The sequence below is a fragment of the Stylophora pistillata genome, chromosome 3 (genome assembly GCF_964205215.1).
Source record: "Stylophora pistillata chromosome 3, jaStyPist1.2, whole genome shotgun sequence".
NCBI lineage: Eukaryota > Metazoa > Cnidaria > Anthozoa > Scleractinia > Pocilloporidae > Stylophora > Stylophora pistillata.
Genome location: NC_142521.1, coordinates 11,997,894 through 12,024,428, shown reverse-complemented (window position 1 = coordinate 12,024,428; position 26,535 = coordinate 11,997,894). Strand labels below are relative to the sequence as shown.

The 26,535-nt window shown below is 38.7% G+C and overlaps 2 protein-coding genes across 10 annotated transcripts; one reads left to right on the top strand and one right to left on the bottom strand.

The window, feature by feature from the left end:
* Positions 1–1,729: 1,729 nt before the first annotated feature.
* On the top strand, positions 1,730–9,165 carry LOC111334797 (uncharacterized). 3 transcript variants are annotated; one of them, XM_088753101.1, is made up of 3 exons: positions 1,730–1,872; positions 6,450–6,611; positions 7,418–9,165. In XM_088753101.1, exons 2-3 carry the CDS (start codon positions 6,467–6,469, stop codon positions 8,569–8,571), a joined length of 1,299 nt encoding a protein of 432 aa, XP_088609227.1. In that variant the 5' UTR covers positions 1,730–1,872; positions 6,450–6,466; the 3' UTR covers positions 8,572–9,165. The 3 variants fall into 3 exon arrangements, with proteins under 3 accessions (XP_088609227.1, XP_088609226.1, XP_022796356.1); XM_088753100.1 differs by lacking the exon at positions 1,730–1,872 and adding an exon at positions 3,624–3,925; XM_022940621.2 differs by lacking the exon at positions 1,730–1,872 and having other exon boundaries at positions 5,841–6,611.
* LOC111334796 (uncharacterized) lies at positions 9,059–26,519 on the bottom strand. 7 transcript variants are annotated; one of them, XM_022940614.2, is made up of 4 exons: positions 26,398–26,519; positions 21,874–22,095; positions 11,896–12,047; positions 9,059–11,211 (listed from the first exon to the last, which is right to left on the bottom strand). In XM_022940614.2, exons 3-4 carry the CDS (start codon positions 12,008–12,010, stop codon positions 9,983–9,985), a joined length of 1,344 nt encoding a protein of 447 aa, XP_022796349.1. In that variant the 5' UTR covers positions 12,011–12,047; positions 21,874–22,095; positions 26,398–26,519; the 3' UTR covers positions 9,059–9,982. The 7 variants fall into 7 exon arrangements, with proteins under 7 accessions (XP_022796349.1, XP_022796351.1, XP_088609224.1 ...); XM_022940616.2 differs by lacking the exons at positions 21,874–22,095; positions 26,398–26,519 and adding an exon at positions 20,893–21,491; XM_088753098.1 differs by lacking the exons at positions 21,874–22,095; positions 26,398–26,519 and adding an exon at positions 20,290–20,307.
* Positions 26,520–26,535: the final 16 nt, after the last annotated feature.

Genomic DNA, 26,535 nt, shown 5'->3' with positions numbered 1-26,535 from the left:
ATAGTCTTTGGCGTCAGGGATAAGGTGTAACTAGAAGCAGGGGTACTGCACAACTCCAATTCCATGAGACAATGTGACTTCCGGTTCCGGTGCACCCCAGACCCGGGCTCAGACCGTTTCAGACGCCACTCAGTGATTTACAGGGAACTACAAATGCTACTACTTGAATTAAAACTTAAAACATCGAATAACGTCACCAAGTGCTTGGGAGTAGAGATGAACAATGATCAAATTGTAGCATCAAAAATGATCCGATAGTTATCAAAATATGTGAATCATGCTAGCATTGCTACTTGGCAGAATTTACGCCAGTTTGCTCAAATTATGCCAAAAATTATGCTAGCATAATCTATAAAGGCCTACTCGTAGGGAATTTGAGCCCATGACCTTTGTGACACCAGTGCAGTGCTCTACCAACTGAGCTAACTAGCCAACTGGGAGCTGGTCATTATGTTGGTTCGTCAGTAGTAAACCCGTCGAAGGGATATAAATCAATAAATGTTGATTTATGAAATGAAATGAAAATCCATGAGACTAGCTACGGATCAGTCAAACGATTCACAAGGAGCCAGTTTTTTTCTTTTCGGCTGCTGGAGGTATATTACACATAGCTAACCACCTCTGGAATGCCCAGTCAGTGCGTACGAAAAGCGCTATTCTCTTGTGTGATAGTAACATTAACATTCTATTTTTCACATTATACACGACGTACTGCAATCAATCCTGAGAAGTTCAGCCGCAGTAAAATTGCCACGACGTACACGTTAGATTCTCAGGAGAATTAATGATACGTCTGAGTGTAGTGCGTGTACGTCCTGAAACGTCAGCTTGAATATCAGTTGCTGTTGGTAACGAACAGTCCCTTTTCGACGAAGTCCGTCGCGCGAGTTATAAAAAAAAATTAGAGAAGAAAAAAATTGCTGTAAAAGCGCCGCCTTTATGGACCCTACTTTATGCTCGCTTCATCCACTCCCAGAGTTCTGCGCGGCGCGCTAACATTAATTTTTTTTCACTGCTTTTTTTTAACTCGCGCAACGCCCTTCACTGAAAAGGAGGACTACTTGGAATCTACATGCAGTTGCTAAAACTGCTAAAATGTTTTCATTGGTAAAGATCCCGACGCTTTCAGGATAACACGGGTTTTTAGTCCAGTGTTGAAGGTGGCGTCGGGTCACCTCCAGTGAGACTCGAACGATTTCTTTGTCACATGTTTTTTAATAAAGTCCCAATCGTTTGGGCTAACTGAGTTTTTATTTAGTCAAGTTTTTATTTAGTCGCAATATGTAAAGACGAAAATAAAAACTGCCAATAAACTAGAATACCATCGTTTTCATCTTAATTTTACCGGCTTTCCTTAGTAACCAATCATCTTGATTAAGCGGGTTTGATCCCATATATATTCTTTGAGGACCGCAAAGATGTATTTTTAATGAAGCAGATGGCTGGATCACGTTTTATGCGAGCTTCAGTCTTCCAGAGACTGAGTCGATCATATTTCAATATGTATTTTAGTGCAAGCTAGCAAATTACTGATTTTGTAGTCACGGGGGGCTTTCAAACCTGCAAATAAAAGTTTACTGTCATCTAATTATGTAAAAGATTTTATTACCTATGTAATACCAATACATTCAAATCATTTGCCTCAAATCGCCTATAAGAGGAAACGTTTTTCATCTGCTTAATGGGTTTTATGATATTATCCTGCCGTGCAGTATTTTAAATTCAGGATAACTTCTTCATCAAACTGGACGCAGTCGCTCGATTGGAAAGCTTATCATCAAGTTCGATGCATTGAATTTTAAAAGTACCCCCCAAGTTACTGAGAAATTCATGGTAAATTTTTATAAGAACACAGATGTATTGCGAGGCAAGGTATGTTTTTATTCTAAGTTAGTAAATAACTCGGCTGATCCTTTCTTTTACAGCATAACCCGTAACCAATAAAAGAAAATCCAAAAATTTTAATTTTCAAAAAGAAAATCCGAAAATTCACTTTTTCAAAAATTTCTCTAAGGTTTTAAATTTACTGATTCCAAGATCATTGAAACTTTCCTGACCTCTTCAGGCACTTGTATCAGTAAATCAAACCATCAATGATGAAACTATACACTTGTGGTTGTTTGGATAAAAAAATAAAAATACATCCGAAGATTATTCTGATCAGCATAAAACTGCAACGAAAATATTTCGTATCTGAAGTACCCACAACTTTTCTGTAAATGTGCAGTGTTATCATTTGCGATGTCAGTTTAGGTTAATCGACCGTACACTCTCGTTTTTAGCTTCGGATTTTCATTTGCGTCCACAATTCAAAGGTTGCTTTCAAATCAGATCATGATTTTTTATCGAAATTGATACGTACGTACGTACGTAATCTACCTATACTTTGCCAAGGAACACAAGTTAGAGTGGATTCAAGGACTCATCACGATGTTGTATTTATGATCAGAGTAAAGAATATTCTATTAACGTTTTCAGCGACAGTATTAGAGATTTTAGCGAAGCGACTTTCTTGCCAAATGATACTGTAAGTATTTTTCTTCATTTAGTGGTTTCTTGACTCGAAAGTGTTCGAAATTACGATCATATCAATTAAGGTTCGACAGCTGAAAAAATGACTCTTCCAGCTTTTATTCAAACGTAAAATGCGCCTTTATTTATTATTATGACTATACATGATTTGGTGTTCCGAAAGTATCAGAAATTTTGATGAAGCGACTTTCTTGCCAAATAATTTTTTAACAATCTTCTTAATTCAGTGATTTATTGAACCGAAATTTTAAATTTCTTAACTACGACCATATTAATTTAGTTTCAAAAGATGAAAACCTACAATTCTACAGTACAGTATTCTAGCTTTAAATCGAACAAGCGCCTTAACTTGATTTTAAATTCTACATATCGTGTTCATTCTGAAACTCAGTAATGCAAATGATTAGAAGCACATTTCCATACTTCTAATTGCACTATGCTCAGTCAAAGACGAATGCCAAAGGGAAACATGAAAAATGGTTAAAGAAGAAACACCACATTCTCAAGATTCGGTACCAGCTCTCTCATTCTCATTCATGTTAGTTACACCATCCCTCTTATCTCTACTGGCGGAGTTGAAAAGTAAAGAGTTTGTTCTTATCTTAGGATAATTAAAAATCATATATGCCCAGTAAGTTTCCACTGGCTTTCTTAATTCTTAATTTTACCGTTTGTATTCCATCGTCTTTGACAACGTTATTGTAAATTTTGTATTGAAATTTTCCTGCGACCAATTCTTTTTAGTCCTTTTTACAGTTCCCGGCGCCATATTGAATGTGTAACCGCGCAAACATGATTGCGAGGTTAGTGTTGAGTCGCGTTGCGAGTTCTAGTGAGAGTTTAGTGAAATGTGGTGGTGCTCTGTCCTTTTCATCGAGATATTTCGACAATGAACGATACTTTCCCTACGCAGGATATTCCTCCTTCTTCCTTGAAAGGAAGAGGAAGACACTGTGCCGCTTTTTGGTTGTGCTAATTAACAAATGGTAAACACCACAGCGTACACTATTGAGTTATGGATGCACGCGGGAGATTGCTAAGCACGAAAGAAGCGTAAGAGTCGCTCGAGGCGACAGCCTCGAGCGACTCTAGCTTCTTGAGTGCTTAGCAAACCTCCCAAGTGCATCCATAACTCAATAGTGTACGCTGTGGTGTTTACCATTTGTTTTATAACATAACATTGATACATTGTAGCTAAAGAGTTCCCGTTTATTTAACAAATCTTACGCGACCAGAAAAAACAAGCGCGCGCGGAAAAATAGTCTTTGCATTTGCTCACGTCAGCAGCGTACACCCATGGGCAAATGGGGAACGCTAAATTGACCAATCAGAGCGCGCGCTTTACTTTGGTTATGTTATAATAGCTATTATGACACAGCAGGCAATCCAACAGGTCTGCATTTCTTCTAGTTTCCGAATGACTTCCAGCAGTGAATCAGATGGTGCAATCTCCTGAATCGCCAGCATGGAAAGGACGGATTCTTCATCACAAAATCAATTTTTTTGTGCTCAGAACATTTCAAAAAAGAAGACATGCGAAAAAACGTGGGCAGGTCGCTGGAAATTGGTGAAAGGTTTATAATGTTTGTACGGTTGTTTTGTTGCTTGGACACCGAAAGAAAATGCCTGCTTTGATTTTCGGTATTGAAGTGTTTATGTTGGGATTTTTGTTTTGGGGGGGGGGGGGGGGGATTTTTTTCTCCTTATTAAAAAGGTGATATTTATATTTCTTTGTGTACTGTGGTCTTATACGATATCTGTGAACTGAATGTAAAATTATAAAATTGTAATGTGCAATTAAAATGTAAAATTATAAATTTATAAAATGATGAGTTTAATTATTATATATATGGGCAGAACCATCTCGATTTAACTGGTCAGTACCGAAAAAACAATGGAAAATGCCTGCTAAAAGGGTCCCGGTAGCAACTGTGACAACTGAAGGAGAGTCATTTGAAGTTGAACAGGAATTATTTCACCAAGAAGTTAAAGCACCTGTGTCAACTGTCAATGCTGCTTCACCTTCACCAGCTCAAATTTAATGCTCAAATTGATTTAGGTGTAATCTTTCCTTACATTAAGAAATATTAATATTAATGTTGTTAGTACTCAGGGAAAAAAAGATGATGTTGGGCTTGTAAAATCAAGATAAGGTACCATTGTACATTGTGTAAATAAGGGAAGTGATTGGCATGACAATAAAACGCAAGTTAAACTATGTCTTTATGGGAAGGAGCTTCAAAATTCTATTCTTCAAACATAACATTTCGAAGAGCCTATTGACAATAATTAACATTATTATTCACAGGAGAAAAAATAAACAGTTCTGTACAGTCTAAAATAATCCTAGTTGTTGCATATTGAGCAAACTCTTGCAGCATATTTTTGTGAACAAGTTCTTGTGCTGGAAATGGGAAAGGTTCTTTCAGTTCCACATAGTTAAGATTAATCCATGTAATGCAGATTCTGGACACCAGGCTCTTGCTGATCCCAAATCTATCAGCAAGATCTTGTACAAATAACCCAGCCTTTAGTCTCATAAGTATGAGCAAAAATTCATCCAAGAATGACAGTTTCTTGAAGGCCCCGGCTTACTTCTGTTATCATCTGTTTGGTGTGGCTGACTCTCTTTCGACAATTTCTCTCCTTTCCAGTACTGCATCTTTGCCAGCACTGGGTCAATAAAATTATAGAAGCTTATGAGTGCTCCATAGTTTGGGAATCCAGTATAAAATAGAACCGCAGACTCATCATCTTTAATTTTGTCAATTGAAAATTGGCACGCCAATAAATATCCCCCTCAATTTCAACTTCACTTAGTTTTTCTTTCAAGTCAGCTAATTGTACTTGCAGTAGCTCTATTTCCCGTTGCAGCTTAAGAACATCTGATTGTTGCAGGGCTGGTGAAGATGAAGCAGCATTGACAGTTGATACAGCTGCTTCAACTTCTTGGTGAAATAATTCCTGTTCAACTTCAAATGACTCTTCTTGAGTTGTCACAGTTGCTACTGGGACCCTTTAAGCAGGCATTTTCCGTGTTTTTTTCGGTACTGACTAGTTTAATCGAGATGGTTCTGCCCATATATATAATAATGAACTCATGATTTTATTAAATTTTTAATTTTACATTATAATTTTATAATTTTACATTCAGTTCACAGATATCGTATAAGACCACAGTGCACAAAGAAATATAAATGTCACCTTTTTAATAAGGAGAAAAAAATCCCAGCATAAACACTACAATACCGAAAATCAAAGCTCCATTTTCTTTTGGTATCCAAGCAACAAAACAACCGTATAAACATTATAAACCTTTCACCAATTTCCAGCGACCTGCCCACGTTTTTTCGCATGTCTTCTGTTTTGAAATGTTCTGAGCACAAAGAAGTTGATTTTGTGATGAAGAATCCGTCCTTTGCATGCTGGCGATTCAGGAGATTGCACCATCTGATTCGCTGCTGGAAGTCATTCGGAAACGAGAAGAAATGCAGACCTGTTGGATTGCCTGTTGTGTCATAATAGCTATTAGCACAACCAAAAAGCGGCACAGTGTCTTCCTCTTCTTTTCGAAGAAGAAGGAGGAATATCCTGCGTAGGGAAAGTATCGTTCATTGTCGAAATATCTCGATGAAAAGGACAGCACCACCACATTTCACTAAACCCTCACTAGAACTCGCAACGCGACTCAACACTAACCTCGCTATCATGTTTGCGCGGTTACACATCCAATATGGCGCCGGTAACTGTAAAAAGGGCTATTACACCGAACACAAATATCGTCACCTTCTAAAGATGCTTTTGATCAAGCCATACTGAAACCGTGGAAAGCCCACCATAGCTTTAAGAACATTACTTTTGAAAATCCCTTCTTCAGTAGCTTTGAGTATAATTGTAATTCTTCTTTAATTCTGTAGGTAATTGATCTAAAGCCATGATGACGAAATGTACACGAAATTTGCGGACTCGGCAAAAAGTGATTCTGTTTCTTAGCGTGACCATGTTTTCCATTTATTGGCTTTTCCAACGAGATAAAGGAACAGAGGGCAAGCATGTGACAGGAGAAATGCCAAATCCAGGTACTTCTTTTTAATATAGTACTCATATCGATCAGATGATTTTTATGGCTAACTCTAGGCATTTTGGGAAGTGAAAGATGTAAACAATTAGAATACGACGAAATGGAGGTAACCCAACCTCGTTCCCAGGGTTTCTCTCCTTCCCTCAGCAGGTACCTTCAGAAGGGAGGAGCGAGAGGATACCCAATCGTTTCGTACTCAGTCGTTTAGTACCCAATTTTGAGTCTGTTCGCACCCGTACTGCTGGTCAATTAATACCCACCCCAAGATACACTCACTACAAAAGATTTCAAATGTCATTTCTTTAATCAAAATATTTAGCTCATAGACCACTTTCATAAATGGTTGCCGTATAAATATTTTTTTCAAGTTAAATTTAAATTAGCCCTTCTGGCCTCGCTTGAGATAATGTATTATTTTGAATTTTGTACTTGAGAACGAGGCCAGTAGGGCTAATTTAAATTAAACAAAATAATATTAATCCGGCAGCCATTTATGAAAGTGGTCTATACCTTGACATTTTCTATCATTATTATATTTTATTACACGACTCGGGCAGTAAGAGGGCCAATAACTAAAATCAACCAATCAAAATGCTCTATTGCCGGTCAATATTCTCTCAGTATTGGACCGGGCACTGTTCCGAATGGTCCCGAATGATACCGCACTTGTGTCTCTTTGAACTTCAGTCGTATAATAAATCTCTAATTAACCAAGCTTGCTCGGTCCGTACTGTCAAGACCTCGGGCCGATATTCTCCCAGTACGGCCCTCGCGCTTGGTTAATAAGATATATTTATTCTTTAGAAATCTGGCGTTCGTTGTATCCATTTCATGGCAATGACGATTTAAATGGCGAACGATTTTCACTTGGACAAATGCCAACGTATGAACAACGTAAAGAGGCAAGATGCGGCCATAACTGGCAGGAAAGTTACAAAAAACTTCACCAAGACATTCTTCAGGCACGGCGCCCGCAAAGGTTTATCGTGTTTACCTGCACAGAAGAAGGATATGGGTGTGGGGGTTATGGAAATAGACTGGGAGGAATAACTTCACTTTTATTTCTCTCTATCTTGACGCAAAGAGCGTTTTTAATAGAATGGGACCATGAAGCCCCGCTCGAACGTTACCTCGTCCCCAAAGGTGTTCAGTGGAACTATCCTATGGAGAATTTAGAACATTTTGATACGAGGATACATTATATAGGGAAAAAAGAGCATTTCAAGCAGATACGAAACGATGTTTTGAAGCCATGGAAGACAAAACTAGATTTTCAAACGTGGATTCGGCACACTGACCTCTCATCGTATTTCAAGCACCCCGTCGAGAAAATTGTCGGTAATTGGAATTTTGCGAACGCCTTACTGGAAAAGCCTTTACTTGAAAATCACTTAGATGAATTGCGAAGAGGGACCAATGACTCCTTGGTAGGATGCGCTTTCGATTTCCTTTTTCTCAAGTCTAAAGAACTAGAAACCAGGCTCCGCGCAGCTAGACTCTCGCTCGGTCTCACAAATAAAGTTTTCAAAGTGGGCCTTCACATAAGGATGGGCGATGTGTCCTTGCAGAGAGGTTCAAAATCCAACAACCTTAACTACAGGGCCTTTTTCCACTGTGCACAAAATCTACGCAAACAAAAGGGATTTCAGATGGGCATCAAGTTATTTCTGGCCACAGATGATAAGGAAGTGAAACAATATGCACTGAAGAACTATGCTTCACATGTGGTCACCCTGGATATAACCCCGCATCACATAACGTCACTCGCTGGAAGGAAGCGTAGAGACTCAGAGCCAGTGGAGGGTATTTTCAATGTCATGTTGGACCATTTTCTGTTATCTGAGTGTGACTTCCTTATTTTGTCACGGAGTACTTTTGGTCTCACGGCGGCCGAGTTGAAGTTCCATCCCGCACAAACAGTTACGTTTGGAAATAAGTGCGAGCATGCACTCCACTGATCAAAACGTAAATTCTCAGTACTGATGAGTTAACATCTCTTTGTTGGTTATCCTATGAATCCCTCCCTCTGCACATGGTCACTAATTTATTTTAACCCTCTCACCCCTTTCGACTGACCAAAGAGGAAGTTCTCTTTCCAGTGTCCGCCCATCATTAGTAGATCTAGAGTGACGAGAGGAGGGAAAATAATCAACTACGGGATACGTCCGCAAGTAAGAAAATAATCTAAGGGATACGTCCGCAAGTATCAATAAAAGACTTCAAGAAGAAGGTATCGGTGTATTAGCTTAAGAATAGTCTGTTCCAGGCCCTCAGACAATGACAGCGGTAGAAAGAATGGTCGAAAGACAAACGGCAGATGTAGTTATCAAGGGAACGGCTATGCACGTGACCTCATCATGTCTCATACCCGCTAATTCGCTCGTATCTTCTGACGAGGGCCTGGTGAGGGGCGGGAAATTGGCAAGAGAGTGGTACAAAAAGAAAAACAATAAAATTCACTTTAATTGACTCTTCATTCTTCTAACGATCTTTTTACCTTTTTCATTTCAAATTTTAAAGTATACCATATTTTCATTCTTAAAAATAAATAATCAGAGAAAGCTAGAAAATGTCTGCACGTGAGGTTGTGATATCGGCCGATTTCAAATGGCCATGTGATACACAAATAGGATGTTTCTTTCATTAAGATATAAAATGCGAGCTAGAGAACACGAAAGGTCAATGAGAACAAAGAAATGATACATATCTTTGGTCGATGCTTTCACATAACTTACTTCAAAATATCTTCTAAGTCTTCTTTAAAGAGAAGAAGACTTCGGAAATGTAAAACTTTAAGAAGGTGTTAAAACAATCAAACGTTTTTTAATTACAATATAAAAACGTTTTTTCAGTGATAAAAAAATTAGATTTATGGGTATTTTTCTTTCACACGAAAATGTTTCTGATAAGCTAACCTCCCCCCCCCCCCCCCAACCATTGTTCAGATCTGAATTATTACAATCAGCCATTAGGTCTTTTTCTTCGAGATTTCTTCTTCCATTACTTTTAGCGATTAACCTTACCACAGACGTAACATTTCCTTCTATACTTCAGTGCAGAACCACCTACCAGCAAGTGATTTTCAGTGTCCTTTATCAGGAAATTTCTTTTCTTTTTTCTTTTCTATTGTCCATGAACAGGTATTCTGAAGAACTATCACCATTTCAAAATAAACGGGAGCAGTCTCCTCTAATTTACGGCATGAACGGTGGTTGTTCGACATGGCTCTCTTTGAGCAGCAGATGGATGCGACTTTTTTTGTTGGAGTGACTGCGATTACTTTTAGTGAGCTGCTGTTTTCATGTCAATAGGTAGGCCTTTATCTTGAACCCGGCTTGGCCGTGAAAGGTCTGGGTATGAGACTAGGTGCTATCTTGTTTTATACCGACACTTTTCACCGAATGTACTTTGCACTAGCGAATGAAAATTCATCCCAAGAGCCGTTTTGCTGAAGCTGCTCTCTGACAGCACGAGAAAATCACTCTCAGACAGTAGGGTGTGGTCAAGAAGAACTCCAGTCATCCCCTCCGTGGAGGGGTTACGGACATTCATGTGCTCCACTTTCACCGCGAGAGAAACAACTTTGTTAGGATACGTCTGCAACGCGTATTTCTTCACCTCAGTGCTGTCTGTGGCCAAAAACCACTTAATATCCTTACGGTGGATTTTTCTGTTCGATTTTATGATTTCACTCTCCAACTTCTTCGCACATGTAAAAAAGCTGTTAGAGTTAGTGGTTCTTTGATCCAAAGATCTTGGCAACAATGATGTATCTCCCATTCTAATATGAATACCAATTCGTGGTGCATCTGCTTTGAAATGAAGCGATTCACGAGCAGCGGACAACGTTTTTTCAAAGTCAGGCGTCCTTTTAAATAAAAAATCAAACGCACAACCCACTAGAGAGAAGCGATGGCCTCGTGCGTTTGCACCGAGTTTTTCAGCCAGGGATCCAGCAAACTTATACTCTCGAAAACTTGACGCAAAGTACCATAAGCTTGTTACAACCTCCACAGGAGAGTTTAAATACTTGTTTAAGTCTGTACCCTCGATCCATTTGCGAAAGAGATCGTATACTTCTGCAGATCTTTGTGATTCTTTGATCACTTTTTCGTGATCTCCTTTACCCCAGTAATGATAGCTCCTCTTTAGATGTTTAAGTTTTGTAGTCGGGTAATTCCATCGGATATTCTTGGGTTGAAGATAGTCCGTAATGGGAACCGTGCTGTTCCAGTCTATTAGGAATGCACGCCCTGTTATAACAGCTAGATAAAACAGAGAAGTTATGGCTCCAAGCCGGTTTCCATACCCGCCACAACCATATTTCTTTCCCCCACAAGAGTATATAAGATATTTTGGGGGTTTACGATTGTTTAAAATGTCATCGTGAAGCTGCGCATAATCTTCTTGCCATTCTGAACCACAAAGATGCACCTTTTGCTTCTTTTGTAGCTCTGAAAAGTCTTTGTCGTTGCCGAATGAGCTCAGTTCCCGACCGAGTTTAGGTGACTTTTTTTGCGGTCTCACGGATTCATCGCCGCCTAATTCAATGCTGTTTGCTGTTATGTCCGGTGGAATGTAGTTTGGTAAGCGAGGTCCTGAAAAAAGTAATAGGGCAGTTTTCAATTGACTGTCAAAAAAAAAACAAACAAACAAACAAACAAACAAACAACGTAATCACGACAGTCAATCATAACGAATTTTAACCTCATTATCAGCCGATGAGAACTCAAACTAAAAACAGCCAAAGTATCAAAAGCGCCGGAAAGCACGGGTTACCTGGTCACGATAAGTATTTCTTTTACTTTTGATTGGTTAGGAGTAGGGCGCGAGTTTTCTAGACCAATCAAAGAGAAAGTAAAGCAAAAGCGCGGGAAAACACGGGTTACCCGGTCACGATTAGGGTTTCTTTTACTTTTGATTGGTTTGCGCGAGTTTTCTAAACCAATCAAAAAGCAAAGTAAGCAAAAGCGCGGTAAAAAAAAACAAAAAGCGCGGGTGACTCAGTCACTATTGATGTCTTTTTACTTTTTATTGGTAGGGAGTGTGGCGCGGATCTTCTAGACCAATCACATAGTTATCCTAGACTTTTGGCTCTCTTGCAACGTTGCCTCGTTCTCAGCTGTTGAGAAAGACTACTGAGTGCAGAATCCTCAGTGAACAGAATAAAAAAAGATGGCAAGTTTTCAAGCTCCATAGTCTAACGACGATAAAATCATTCCTCGCTACAGCTTCAAATCTCTCTCTTTGCAGTTGAAGTTTACCTTCAAAGAACCTCTTACCTTGCTCGGTTAACCAAACGACGTCTTTTGGGGAGGTTATGAGAAACACGGTACTCACTGTCATAAGAAGTAAAAATACTCGCAATCTCCAACCATGGCTAAAAAATCGTTTCATCTCCCAGCAGCATGGAACACAGTTGGCACCTTAAACTCTGCAAATAACAATCAAATTAATTAACTCTTTCACTCCTGTGATCTCACTAGCAATTCTCCTTACTGTCTATCATACAATTCTTATAGTGTTAGTGTAGAGAATTTGGTAATGGATCAACTAATACTCCCCCTGATTGACACATTCCCTTTATTCTCAACGCTTATCTGTTTGACATTGTATTGACATTGTAAGGAGAAATTCTGTATTGATCACTCACGGGAATGCGATGAAAGGGTTAGGAGCCTAAATCAAGATTTGTGGATTTTGAGATTCTCTTTCTCCTTGGCCTTTTTTTATTCCTGACGGGTTTAGCGGAATTAAAAGTCGTTCGATTATTTGACTTTACTTGATTATTGTGAGAGAAGCTTATCTCTTCGTATTAATTCTCTTTCCAGTTAATTCTTCAGTAACACTCAACTAAGCCACACAGTTCGGACATGCTGGCAATGTATTATCTTGTTTCCCATCTAAGACCTTCACATGAGCCCCAAATCTACCGTTAAGTAGCTTCAACAACATTCCGTTCAGCTCTTTACATAAAGAGTCACACACGAAAACGAATGCTTTTCTTTGCCAACTACTCATGCCCTCCCGAAAAGAAGAACTGATTACTAACAAAACCTAAAAGTCTGTCTTTTTTAAAATCTAGTTCACGTTTACAGATAACGTCAACTTTGAAAAAAAGTGGCGTGCAACGTGATGCTATCGAAAGAGAAAAAGCACGAAAGTGTTTAGTAATATCGGAGGGACTTTTTTTCAGAAAAATGAGATTGTTTCACTCCGCGGCAAAAAAACTATTAGTTTTGTGGTGAGGATGTAAACAAAGCAAATAAAAGCAATCACTACACTAATCTCAACCAGAGTGATAGAATAGAGATAATAATCGTAATTGACGCGCTGAAGCGTTCCGTGTAGTAAAGTCAATGTCGTACCACGAAACGGGGGCTTATATCACTTGAAAGAGATTTTTTAACACTGTGGTATTCCCATGACACGATTTCCGCGATAATAATAGGATCGCAAATGATTGCGTCCTAAAGAAACGATAGCATCATCTTTCAACAACATTATGATGAAACAATTCGCACTTTGGACACGGACGTAAAACTCTCTTCGACAAATACTACCTTTGAAAACAAACCGGTCTGACTCGCTCACACTCAGCTATGATTTCTGTAACATGCATTCTTTTACAGTTACACAAAAGTTATATTGAGGTTGTGCTGTATCTCCTCGAATTAAAAAGTATTAGGGAGATCGATTTTAAAGTCGAGGATATGCGAAGAATTACAACAGGAAACACGGAAGGAAACTAAAGTTTGGCCGCTCGCCACGCCTCGGGCTGTTCAGTTCCCGTGGCGATTTCTGTTAGATCGCCTTGATATTTTAAGTCATTACATCTTCGAAATTTAGCACTGGCCGTGGCCTGTAAAAGCACTACTTTGCCGATAATTCTCAGTTTGCGGAAAAGCGAAGTCTACTATCTTCAGTGACGAGGATTCTCGTTTGTTTCCAATAAAAGCAAACCCTCAAGGAAAGCGTCGCGACAAGGGGAAAAACAAACAATTCTTGATGTGCCCTTAAGATCACGCACGTATTATTCGTTAAAATAGTTCCGTTGTTACTGGAAGTCAAGTATCTCGTCGACCACAGCGTTGACCTGAATGAAGAACGCTAATTTCTTTCTTAGAGAGAGTCTTAATTTCCGCCTACGAAGATCGTGGCTTCACAGGTTATGGTGAAAGATATATGAAAGCTGTCAAGAATTCTCTTTCTCATTACCACAGTTCGGTGTGTCCGAAGCTCACTGAGTTAATTAACGGCTACTCACCCATTCGTGAACATGCATACAATTCAAAACAAGGTTCGCAGGAAGTTATAAATCTACACGAGTATTCAAAATTCTAATGGTTCCCTCTCACATTTTGCGACACAGTACTCAAGGTGGTCTCAAGTGAAACTTAATGTAAAGGTGGCCTCAAGTGAAATTTATTGGAAAAGATCTCGACATGGAAGGAAACACAATCTAATAAGAACCACAAATTTCATACCTGACTATTTTAGAGCTCTTACTGTCAGTTTTGTGCGTCAATTAAACATCAATCTATCAAGCATTTGCCTACTTCCAGAGCACTCGTTAAACGCCTTTCCAACGCGACGTCGAGATTTAGAGCTGATATCGCGTGTGTGAGTCTATCCTATGCCTCCTGTTTCATTTTCTTTGAGGCGCCGTACACTAAGAATGCAAATTCGCATTGAAAAGAATTACCGAGAATAAATTACCAAAGTTATTCCGGCTTGGCCTCCCGGAGTAACAGCGGGAAAATCCACGGGAAATCTTTTATTCTTTTAGGCAAAAGCCGCTTGGGTTTCTTGTGTAGTAGCATTGTTTGCTTTCCCGACTGGTTCGACTGGCAAAATGTCAAACGACAACTTAATCTTCGGCTAATACCATGAAGAGATTTACAGCCCCGAGGTGAGAATAAACAGAGATCAACGTCTACAATCTGCCATCAATCATATCATTGACCGAGGGTCAAACATTACGATTGTTCCAAATAAAAACACGACCATATTTTTTAAGAAAATAGCCTTGAAGAGACTTGTGACGAGGAGGAACATATCAGGAAAAGGAACACATAAAACCCTAACTTTTATTCAATAGAAATTGAGCCGAGAAATTTGAAAAGGAAAGCAAAAATAATTTTTAATACTTTTTTGTGCAGCGGAAAAAAATTCACCCCCACATGAAAATTAATAGTTGTAAAAAAGAAAAAGGAAACGATATGGATTGTTTTTTTTGTAACTTGAACATCATTGAAAATTCCAGCATCTCCGCAATGGTCTTGCCTGACAGCGGGAACAGTGAGGAAATTCATCTTTTTATGATCAAAGGAATTTGAGGAGGGCTTGTGCTCTCATACTGCACTCAGCCCCCATGATGGAAGACATCACGATTTTTCCACGGTAACGGCTCCTCAAATATCGCACACAACGATATGACGGAATAATATTACATTAGAATTTGACGAAATCCAATTTACTTTTACAGTTAATAATATTACATCGTTACTTCAGTTTTGTCAACGAATGTTTGAGTTTTACTTTTACAAAGCCTCGTTTATGACTTTAAGAGGGCGAAAAATCAATCCGTCAGAATTGCTTTTGACTTTTTAATTACTGAAAAAGTCCGTTTTTCACAGTAAACGAGGAGAGGTTAAAGAGGGTCAATGAAATCAATTTGCGCTCTTTGATGGTTTGTTGCGCCTAACACTTAATTCTCAAGGTAGAGATATCACAAGATAAACTCACAAAGAACATCTGTTTGTGAGACTGCTTCGTGAGGAGTTATTGGCACCGGTATTACAGTGTGTTTCTTCAATCAATCAGTCAAACTGAACACGAACTACCACGCCAACAACAGAGAGAAGAATGGAGGAGAATATTTCCCTTTCTTCCTCGATCTCGCCGTTGGCGCGTAATTTCCGACCAACGCAATGTACGAACCTATCTACAGAGTCATACGTCTCAAAATAGTACTAGTGAGCCTCAACTTTTGAGATTTTTTTTTTTTTGGCACCCCTTATTGCTCTGCGCCGTTTAACCATTTCTGCGCCTTAGGAAGGCCCCTTAGCCTTCTGGTTTCTTTATGCCATGCCTTATCATTCTAATTATATAAGTTGCCTCTCTCAGGTTTGTATCGCCTATAAAAACCACTATTCCAAGTTCTGTTTTACTTCACGTAAACTTTCCTTGATGTTGAACTGAATAAAACTTGCATCAACTTGACGAGAAAAATACAGATTTTCTGAAGTCTCTCTCTCTGTATAGATTTTTATGACAAAAAGCAGTAAGAAAAGAAAACCCATTGCCACTTTTATCGCAATTTGATACCGAGAAAAAATTGAAGGTGCTTTAGAGTCATTTTCACACGAATAGCACCTTCAGCTGTTCTGCACACTTTTGTTTTGGAGAAGACCGGGAGACAAGGAATGGCGATTCGGGTTCGATTCCCCGACCTGGTGTCATACGCGGGTTGAGTTTGTTGTTGGTTCTCGGCTCGTCCTTTGCTCCGAGGGTTTTTCTCCCTCCCCAAAAACCAACATTCCAAATTCCAATTCGATCTAGAGTCGAGTGTTTTTAAAACGAGCCACCGGCTCGGAGGATTGGGCAACCACTTCCTACGTCATCGACTTTAGAATAAATTATTGATTACTATTATTTTATTTAATCTGTGCATATTCGTATGTGCTATAGATACACAATTTTGTTTTCTATGTTTATGTTAAATGTATTTAAGGATAGGAGGAAACGTTCAGGGCGCGATCATATGGAATTATGTGCATTTACTGTGAACAGAGAGGAAAGAGCGAAATAAGAACTCCAGTAAAGTTTGCCGTTCATTTCTGCGGTTGAAGTGTTTCCAGATCTCTGGAATATTTCAGTATGTTTTTCGGTGCTGCCAAAAGGGTTTGTAAGAGGTTTGAAAAACAACGATAGGAGTTTTGCCGTGCATCGCCGATTTATATCACAATTCAGTGATTAGTTCGGAGATTCTTGGGTACCCGGTACTGGAAGTACTATAAACACCATAAGAAACAAATCACATGCCGTTTTTACGATCAAAATAGCGACATTTATAGTTAATCTTCATAACCCACGCTAATGAAAATTTCTGTGCGCTGATATGACTACGATATTGACCAAACGGAAATCAAAGAACATGATTTAAGTCTTCATATTAATTAACAAAAAACGACGTTTTAAACAAACTGTATATAAGCGAACAAGAATGTGGAATGCAATTCTCAATACCCAAGTGATGGGTGCTCAAAAACTCGCCTTTAAAATTGACGGTCGTTTGATTTCAAGTTTTTGAGGCACTTCTAAAATTTCTCGATTATCGGGTTGCAAAGATCTCCCTGCCATCTTTCCCGAAAATCAACTGCGACAAATATACCAAAAAATAAAAGTCCAAATTGTAGCTGTGTAAACGGAACTTTCAATATTCGCCACGGTAAGCCCTTTTGTTCTAGTGTGGAAAAGAGGATATAATGACGGCATATTACAATGGATATATAGGTTCAGGAGGTGCTAGTGTAGTTTTTGACATCGCACTTCTGATGGCAACACGTAGAAATATTGTATTGAGAAATAAAAAACGCCCAATCATGCTGTCACTGACGATTAAACACTGTGATTTCAACTTGATGAGTGCAAAAATGAATTTTTTAAAAATAACTCTAATCGCTTCAGGTTCTTTTCTTAAGATAAGGTACATAAATTAAAGCAAAGCCAAAAAAATGGAAATAAAAAACGATTTAACGAGCAAAAACTTCCGAAGTAATCACTCAGTCTTATATACATTAAGCAAATTTGATAGTTATTCCCTTAGATTTAAGACCACTTCTTAGAGCACTTTCGTCGTGCGTACTGTGAAATGAAAAAGCCAAAGAAAACGACCCATATAATTTTTCAAGACAGACAGTAACCTGCTGTATGTATAACAAGTGAGTGAAGTTACCTTGCCGAGAACTTACCACGTTAGCAACGAAGTCCGGCAGCCAGTTAGCAATATTACTGAGAATTACCAACACACCACTAATGGTGGTTGACCTCTAGCTATTACTCCGGAGTAACTAAATTAAAACAGGTCTAGCCACAGCTACCAGTTTCGACGTTTTCTGTCATGGTGACAATATGGTTACTTCGTTGTCACAGCATTGCTCTTCAGAAATAAGCTGATTTAGTCTGGCTTGGTTTCTGTTTCGAAAGCTGAACGTGACGTTTCGAGCTCGACAGAAAATAAAGTCCTTAAAAAAATTTATGTTTTAAATATTATGTTTTAAATAGATGGAGGTCAAAAAGTTAAGTACCTTGGCATCTGTGTGTCTAGAGTTTAGTGAAATCGCATATCGCACTTCCTAGTAACAGTTATATTCGTATTCTGGTGCGACGACAACAAAAACAACAACAAAAAGGGTGGCATTTTATTTCCATCGAAATGGCTTTCTTTCAACCTTGTGATATCAAGGAACCGTCGGAAAGCGCTATTAAGGAAATACCACAGCAATTATCAGATGATAAAAGAATGCAATTGTCACGCCCAAACGATAAAATATCGTTTACTTAAACCGCCATTTTACTTTCACAGACTGTCTGCTCGAAAAAGAAATTCTGCAAATAAAGGCGGTTTCCTTGTTTAAGAAATTCTCCGCAAGAGAATTTAATTTTTAAGTGGCTGTTAACTATTTACCAAAGAGGGCAGCGAAAAAAGTGAGGTAAGGCGCGAAACGCCGACACGATAAGGAAAGAGTTCTAAAGAAGGAGAATGGGACTTGACCTTTACGCAATAACAATCTTAATGACTGTCACAGAAATTTCTCTTCGTAGTTATATCAGTAACATAAACAGCCTCTATTTCCACAAAACATATCTATGCAAATCTGTTAAAAACTGTTATTAAATCGATAAGACTTTCACTATTCTATGAAAAAGCGCAAAGGTTTCTCTCCTTCTTTTCACCTTTGATTACTCTCTGTCCGTCGTCGCTACCAAGTTTAGAAATACGATGCAAATACATCAATAATCTCTCCAAGTTTTTTCACGATCGGAGACAAAACAATTTATCCAAAAGCCGTTTGCGTGACTAGACAGAAAATCCACAGTTAAACACTGTTACAGGTGAAAGTAAAAAATAAAAAAACATCACTGAATCCTTTGGGTGAGCCCTCATTTAGAGCGCTATCTGCACTCGCATTTTCTGTGAGGATTCCAGAATTTTGGACAGAAAACTAAGAAAGGTAACACGAACTGCAATTGCAGAAGGTGAGAAAGAAATGCTTTTAATTGTGAAGAAAGGCGCTGTACGAGTAGAATCTCTGAACTTAATGCGTTAAAAGTAGTCGAGCTTTAACCGATTATCTAATAGATCTTCTCCACGTTTGTTTATTTTGTCCATGCAATAAACCTCACTTTTCAATGAAACAAAGAAAGACTCAGTTTTGAAGATGGAAATGTTTAGGAAAACAACACAGAAAGGAAACGCTTAAAACGGTGGGAATTTGGTCAGGAAAACAACACACATAATCCAGCAAATTATAGTTAGGCAAACATCACGCACTTTAGAGACAAAAACACACAATACGCCGCAACTTGTTAAAATGCAGCTGTCGCCTGTGTCCACCGTGGGACGAAACTTAATACACGACTTTTTATTGATGATGGACTGTGAGCAGTGACAATTTTCTCTTGCTGTTTCGTAATTAATAGCGGTCGAACTGATCCACAGAACTAAAACCCACGACATCGATGAAAGCAGATACGCTGGAAACACTTCACGAAACAAAACACCAGCTTAGGAAAGGATTTGCCCCTATAAGCTACTAAAACAATTCTTCGCAGCTTTCGATCTTCATTGACGATCGACTAACAAATCGAGAAAGCTGAAGAGGACTTTTCCTTAAAGAGACACAAGCCGGCAATGCGCGAAAATCATTGAAATGATTATCACAAAAGAATAACCGAATCAGTCTACAAGATAAGAACCTTAACTAAAGTCGAATCGTTATATCGTGTCGGACCCAAAATTGGATTCACCAAAGAAAACAAGACTAAAATGTGTCCCGATTTAGTAAACCACTTTCACTTCCGAAAAAGTTGCTTATACAATAACGGCACCTCGAAGCTCCCCGACAATATTCACTATTTCCTCGTTTACTTTTCCTGCTCACCAAGAAAATAGGGTTTTAGTCTCCAACTTTAAACTCCAACCTTTTCTCACACAGTGTACGAAGCTGAACAAAAATCGGCTGTCTAACGAGGCTTAAAGAAAATTTCGCGGCATTTCCCACTTCAGTGCAAAACTCTAAATTTCTCTGTGGGCCGGTGGTTGTTTATCATTTTACTTTGGTTTCACGAGAAAGTTTTGGGACTGTTCGCTAATAGATCGATCGTCAGTCAACAGTACAACGTGTTTAGACAGTAACAAAATTCATAACGTACATAAAAATATAAAAAGAAGTTATGAAAACTACCAGAGCAAACCTCTCATTCCATGACAAGAAACGAACAGAAAACCGGTCAAATCTGCCATCTCAATGCGGAAACCACTAGTCGAGGATTGTATGTAGGCAACAATAAATTTCCTTTACAAGAGGCCCCTTAGCTCGTTCTTGACAAAGTCCTTAACTAAAGGGCGATGTAAATTATATTGGGTGGCTATAAAACGTCAAAGTTACCTTTCACTTGCTGTATTACGGGCGATTTTTTTTATCAGGAAAGTTTTAAATACCTGACGACCGGTTTCGTGACTTAAAATATCAGGAGATTTGTCCACCTTCCACTTTAATCCAACCGCAAACCAAAGAGCAAAAATATTCATCTATAAAACTGGTAAATAAATTGTATTTGAGATAGTAACAGTTTCCGTCCTTGTCTCGGAAAATCAAACGACCAATGAAAAATGAAATTATGATTACGGAAAGAGAAAGGCACTAGTCTTCGTTTTTATATAATTTACGATCGAGTGCGCATTCTCGATAGAATTGTCGCTAAGTAGGGAAACTCAATAAATGCTGCCTTCATGCGAACGATGATTATCAGTCTTGGAAAAGGTTAGAAAAGAACTGCCAAACGATACATGTAAAAGCAAAATCAATCAGAACTAGAGCGACAACAAACGCGCCTCTAAAAGCTTCATTGTTATCAGTGATGATAAACGAATTCTGATAATGTTATCAGCTATCCCGCAAACCTACCAAAATGTCTTTTGTGTCAACAAAAGTGTTCGTATGGATCGTGAATCGGCTAAAAATCTAGTAACATAAAACGGGAAATATTACCTTTTCAATCGGACGATAAATCTGATATCAACTCGCTCCAGTACCTTTGTCCAAGGATTTTGCAGAAGACCCCGAGAATTCACAAAGCAATGAAGATTTTTCGGAAGATTTGTAGACCTGATTTGTTTCTATTCTGTAAGATGGATTGCTTGAAGGAATAAACTTTGCTGGTAGTCAGTATCAGAGGTCAATCAATGCCCAAGGCTCGTCACTTACTGAGTGAACCACTCGCGGAATGTTAACTCGAGATTTTTCAAAGTATCTAGTTGCTTGAAGCCTGCAGTTTGAACTGCATCCCGTCGACTGACGACAATACTCGTACGTATCTGCCTTCTGTTTCACGAAACAAAATAAAAACCAGGCTTTTTCAATCCGTCCTTTTTTTAGGATAAAAGTCTCGAAAAGCACTCAAAAGAAACACTTGCCCAGAATATTGGCACAAGAACTAGTGTCTCTGTAAGACGGACAAAACATAATATAGAATTGTCTGGAACTTCAGTGTCTGAGCAATGTCCGAGACGAAAAAACCACGCACGTCGAGAATCGTAAATCTTATCAAACCGATAGTCACTGTTAACAGTCAATGAACTGTCATTCTAATTCAACTCATTGCAGGCTTTTATTTAGTAGTTTAATCAAAACATAATAATGGCCTCGAAAAACTGTCTAAAACAAATAAAGTGACTCACTTGACCTAATCAGTATTTCAATAAATATTTATGTGACCCAAAGAAAGCGTCGTGAGGACGAAACATTTCGGCCAAGCGCTGTACTCGGCAATGTTATTTTTGACAGGTTAGTTACCCGCAGAGACGAAAGATTAGCTATGCACAACTTAAAGGACAATAATCCTCTTCCGTTTCACTGCGGATGGAGCGACCTCCACACACATAATTTAGTTTGGTGAAACATGCATGATCGACTTGTCACTTCCCACGATATCATTCTAAGAATAACATTAAGTGTAATAATAACAGATACCTCTGAGTTTTTCGTTTCTCTTCCGTGTAATCTGCGTCTTAAAGCATAACTGAACCATGCTGTCGTCAATAAGAGTAGCTTTGAGTAGAATTCTCCTCCATTTTTTTATGGAATCTCCACAACCGATCTATTACCGAAAAAAAAACCAACCAACCAAATAGTCATCAATGAAACGGTCCCGTCTGTCAATATTCGCTTGCCATGGATCACCGGCTCCAGTCCCTAAAGGAGACGTGACATTTATTAATACAGTCAAGACATTTTAAAATGTTTACGTCTGTTTGTGATTATTGATGTCAAAGTTGACCCTTTCAGAGGGAGGAACTTCACTAATTAGCTTTTATTAGAAAATCTATGATTTCACATCACGGATCGAAAACCACAGTTAAAATACGACTAACTTGTGCAAGGTCTGCAATAACTCACACTAAAAATGCACTGACTTTCAAATCCAAAGTAATTTTGCGTGTTTATTTCTAGGCGTGAATCCAGTTAAAACAATCAACCACTAACCATTCATTGTCGTTTGTTACTACATACCCAATCAGACACGAAATGTTTGCGCGGCGAAACAGAAACATCTATTTCGCATTACTGAAAATCAATAGAACGACCTCGTTCCAAATATCGTGACCGAGTGGTGAGCACTCAAGACAGTTGTCACATACAGGTGTCTATCAATGCTAGATAACATCCTCGCTATGGGGAGTTAGAAGAGAAAAGTAAACAACAAAGCTCAGGCCACACATTGCTGGCCAGTAACTTGAGGCCAGTAACTCGAGGTGTTTTACGATGTTTTAATATGCGTTCTGTGATCATCAGAGACGTTGTTAGCCTCTGAAAGCCAAATTGAGACGGTTCTTCATGAAAAACCGCAAGAAGACAAGGATAGGCGCAATTTTATCAGTATTCGTTGATTGAATTATGATTTATCTTAAAGCGAAATTTCTATCTTCAGTACACAGGCCAAAAAGGATAACAGAGAAGCACAGCAAAAGCAAATTTGCCACTCCTCAACTAAGAAAAATGAATAAAGAGATTTCTATAACAGACTCTTCGGATGGAATCTGACACTATTTGAGTAAAAGCTGACGGAAATTAGAGGAAATGACACAGCTTTTATTAACGAGCTTTCAATCGGTGGATATGTTCGTCCTGATTAAAATATCCTGTGGAATTTGTCGGACCTTTTATAATTCAAAACGTAGGTCAATCCATTTAAAATAATTTCTATCCATTTATGTTTTAAATTTGAAGCAAAGGTGATAAGATAGTCCCTCATACTGGCTTCGAAATAAAACAAAAAAATTACACTGACAACTTTTGTTTCGCAGATCGAGTAGTCGACGCCTTCATGTAACAGTCTTGAAAAGCTGATAATTAAAACAACGACGAGCCCTTAACACTTTATTTCCCAAGATCTGATTGTCAAATCTCCTCTCTAGATCCTCTAGAAGCTATTCGTTTCTTTGTCAGGGTTACGAGAATTTGGTGTCAGATCAAGACGACAACTTCTACCTACTATGATTCAATGGTAAATAGGTGCTTGGAACCTCGTGGGGGTGGGTGTACTTCCCTATATTGGCTTGCGTAAATAGCGGTTTTTCGAGGTTCTCGGTGAAAATAACAGCTGGACTTAAACACTTCCACCTGAACGGTTCGATACTTTTTGGTGTGTTCATTTTGTACTGACTAACCAAAGCCGAAAAATAAGTGACGAATTAGTCACCGATAAAACTTAAGTTAACTTTTATTCCTCCGATGAAACGTTTGTAGGAAAACAAACAAACAAAAAAAAAACAAATAAACAAAACAATGGATGAATAGGTTGTTAGTTCTTGTCATAGTGAAAGAAAAATTCTGTATACTTATATTAACCCGATCCAATGAAAAGATATACTTTGCATTAAAAGAAAGAAAGAAAGCAGTGTTTTCTTTTTCTTGCGTTGTTGTTATCTACGCTAGCCAAACGGAAGCCAAAACGACGTTGTCGTTGATTTAACCGGCATATTGATAATTAATGTTGCCTTACACTTTACTACTTTACTTCCTCAGTTACTACTTAATACTCGTACTCTGCTTATAGTGAGAAGCTTGTACCGCTATGATTCGGTAGATCAGCATTTACGTATTTGACCTTTGTTACTACTTTTTCTTTTCTTCAATGTTCAGCGCTGTCAGAGGATTTGACTGAGCATACCATAGACAAACGGGAACCACACTGAATATGTTTTTAACTGTTGAAAAGTACAACTGGAAATTTGAGAAAAAAAAAAGAAAAGATGGAAAAAAAAAAAAAAAAACCACGAGTTTTGATATGCGTGTAACACTCACCAGACTTTTCGTACCATAGAGATCGGTCATTATTTACCGTCACGACCACGAAGGAGAGGGGGAGTTAGAAGATTTTGGTTAAGTCACGATAAAATTTACCTTCTCCCCCCATTATGCTCCTTGATATTGTATAATCCCCCTCATTGGCGGTTAATTGGCGGTCAGGCTCTGTTGGCGACGACTGATCCTCCCTAGGTCCCCCCCCCTCCTCTAAAACCCTCCACCGCTCTGCCCCGGAGGATGGATAATGACTGGTCCCTTATCAGAGTCCTTTCCAGGCCCTAGACAGTCCACTTATATTAAAGGTCGGCACACACGAGGGGACTAGTCCCTGCGACTAGTCCCACCGACCAGTTTCATGCAACTAGTCCCTTCACGTGAACTACACATTTCTGTGGTCGCAGGGACCAAAATTTGGTCCCTGCGACTGGTCGCAGGGACTTGTCGCATGAAACAAATGTTTGTCCCTTCGTGTGAACTGTTCGTGCGACCAGTCCCTGCGACTAAACGGTAAATAAGCCAATCATGGGTCAGTATGATGCGTGACTTCCGGTATTTGTAAACATTGCAGTTTCTAATGATGAATTTTCCCTGACTTCTAGATTTCTACAACTGAAGAATAAAAAAACTATTTCTAGTTTTGTAAACATATACAGATGTCTTGAAGCCGTTTTGATGGAATTTTTACCCTATTTGACTGTCTGTTAAAAATAAAATAAAACAAAACAAAAACGGAACACGTAAAAGCATGAATAATTCGACTGAATAAGTGTAGTTCGCTTGCGCTGATGTTTAATAGTGCTACAATGAAAAGTTACCAAATTTTAATTGTTTTCGCGTAACGCCCCAGACTAAGAAACATCTTTTGCCTCTTAATTTTCCTATGTTCTTGTGCAATTGAGCGCCCTCGTATGAACACCTTAAGGGACTAGTCCCTGCTACCGGTCTCCTCGTGTAAACCTTTCAAAGACTTGTCGCCGGGACTAGTCGCAAGGACTAGTCGCAGGGACTTGTCCCCTCGTGTGTGCCGACCTTAATAGTCAGTGAAGAAAATCGTTTTGTTTGATGCAGGTTTCCACCGCTTGTAGGAGGAATCACTTCAAGGGATTAACAAACAGGTGCTCAAATGCAAATGAGCCTTATTATTTTCACAAAACCCATCCATAACAACATTGTCGCAAAATTAAACTGAACATCGGAGAGGAGCGTGGATTAAAAAAAGACCTTTTAATGTGCCAAGTTGATTATGAAAAGCAAAGTAGAATAAACTGAATCTTAGGAACTTGATATTTGGTCAACCGTTGCATATGTGAATAGGAATCATGCTGCCATAGGAACATTAAGTACGGACATCGCGGATTACCGACCACTATAATAGCTTACAGCCTCTTCCAAACACGGTGGCTGTTTGGACACTATTTCTCTAGATTAATTGTTGTTGATGCTGTTGTCTACATTTTGTCTCAAAAACTTTTACATCTTTCGTGATTTTTGCTTCCTCTCTCGTTCTGAAGATGAATGTCGGCGGGCCTGAAATTTCTAATAGCACGAACACGTTCTTATGTAGTTTGGCTACGGCAAATCTATAACTTTAGAGGTCATCTAACCTCCCTGGTTTTCTCACCTTCTTGTGCAACAAGCTAAACATACATCAGTTTGCCCCTTCCTATTCCACACAAGAAAGAAAAACATGTCTGACTTTTGTATTTTTGCAGGACGCGTACGTTCACTTTAGGCAAAAAAAACTAAGAAGTTCAAAGCGAAATTCTTGCTAAAATATATACAAATGGTTTTTATTTTTTCCCCTTACGATTTCTCAAACTGAACTCATGGGGATTCATCTCGCAAATCTTCCTTATATTTTTTCGTAAATGCCAAATGGTATAAAGATCCAAAAACAATCGCAAATTTTAATTTAGTTTGTAATTATTTTGTATGACAATCTCCGAATCAGAGAGAATAACTTTGTGAATCATGGAATTCTGTGTGCATAAAAGACATGAAAGGATTTCGGACTAACAGTTAAATTGCTTGGGATATTGCTTATGTAATATATCTGGTTCATTTTGGCAGATTATGCGAGCGAACGTAACTATTACGTTTTGACGAATACCGAAATCGTGCTGTTTCCGGTGGAAGTCTGGAAAAGACAGTGAATAAGAAGTAAATGGTATGGTAAAATAAACTTACCTCTCATTAAGTCAAATGAATTTTGTTTTCAATAAGAAAAGAACCATTGCATTGCACGCACCTAAACAAGTGGCATGAAAGTGAAAATAAATATTCCATCGTAGTGCACGCGCACGTTTAGCAGGTGTTCCTGAGACA

Bases quoted from the DNA above. Each gene is read 5' to 3' on its own strand.
- LOC111334797 (XM_088753101.1), top strand. From the start codon at position 6,467: ATGATGACGAAATGTACACGAAATTTGCGGACTCGGCAAAAAGTGATT. The intron at 6,612-7,417 runs GTACTTCTTTTT...TTTATTCTTTAG, and splicing joins AGGAGAAATGCCAAATCCAG to AAATCTGGCGTTCGTTGTAT.
- LOC111334796 (XM_022940614.2), bottom strand. From the start codon at position 12,010: ATGAAACGATTTTTTAGCCATGGTTGGAGATTGCGAGTATTTTTACTT. The intron at 11,212-11,895 runs GTAAGAGGTTCT...TACTTTTTTCAG, and splicing joins CGTTTGGTTAACCGAGCAAG to GACCTCGCTTACCAAACTAC.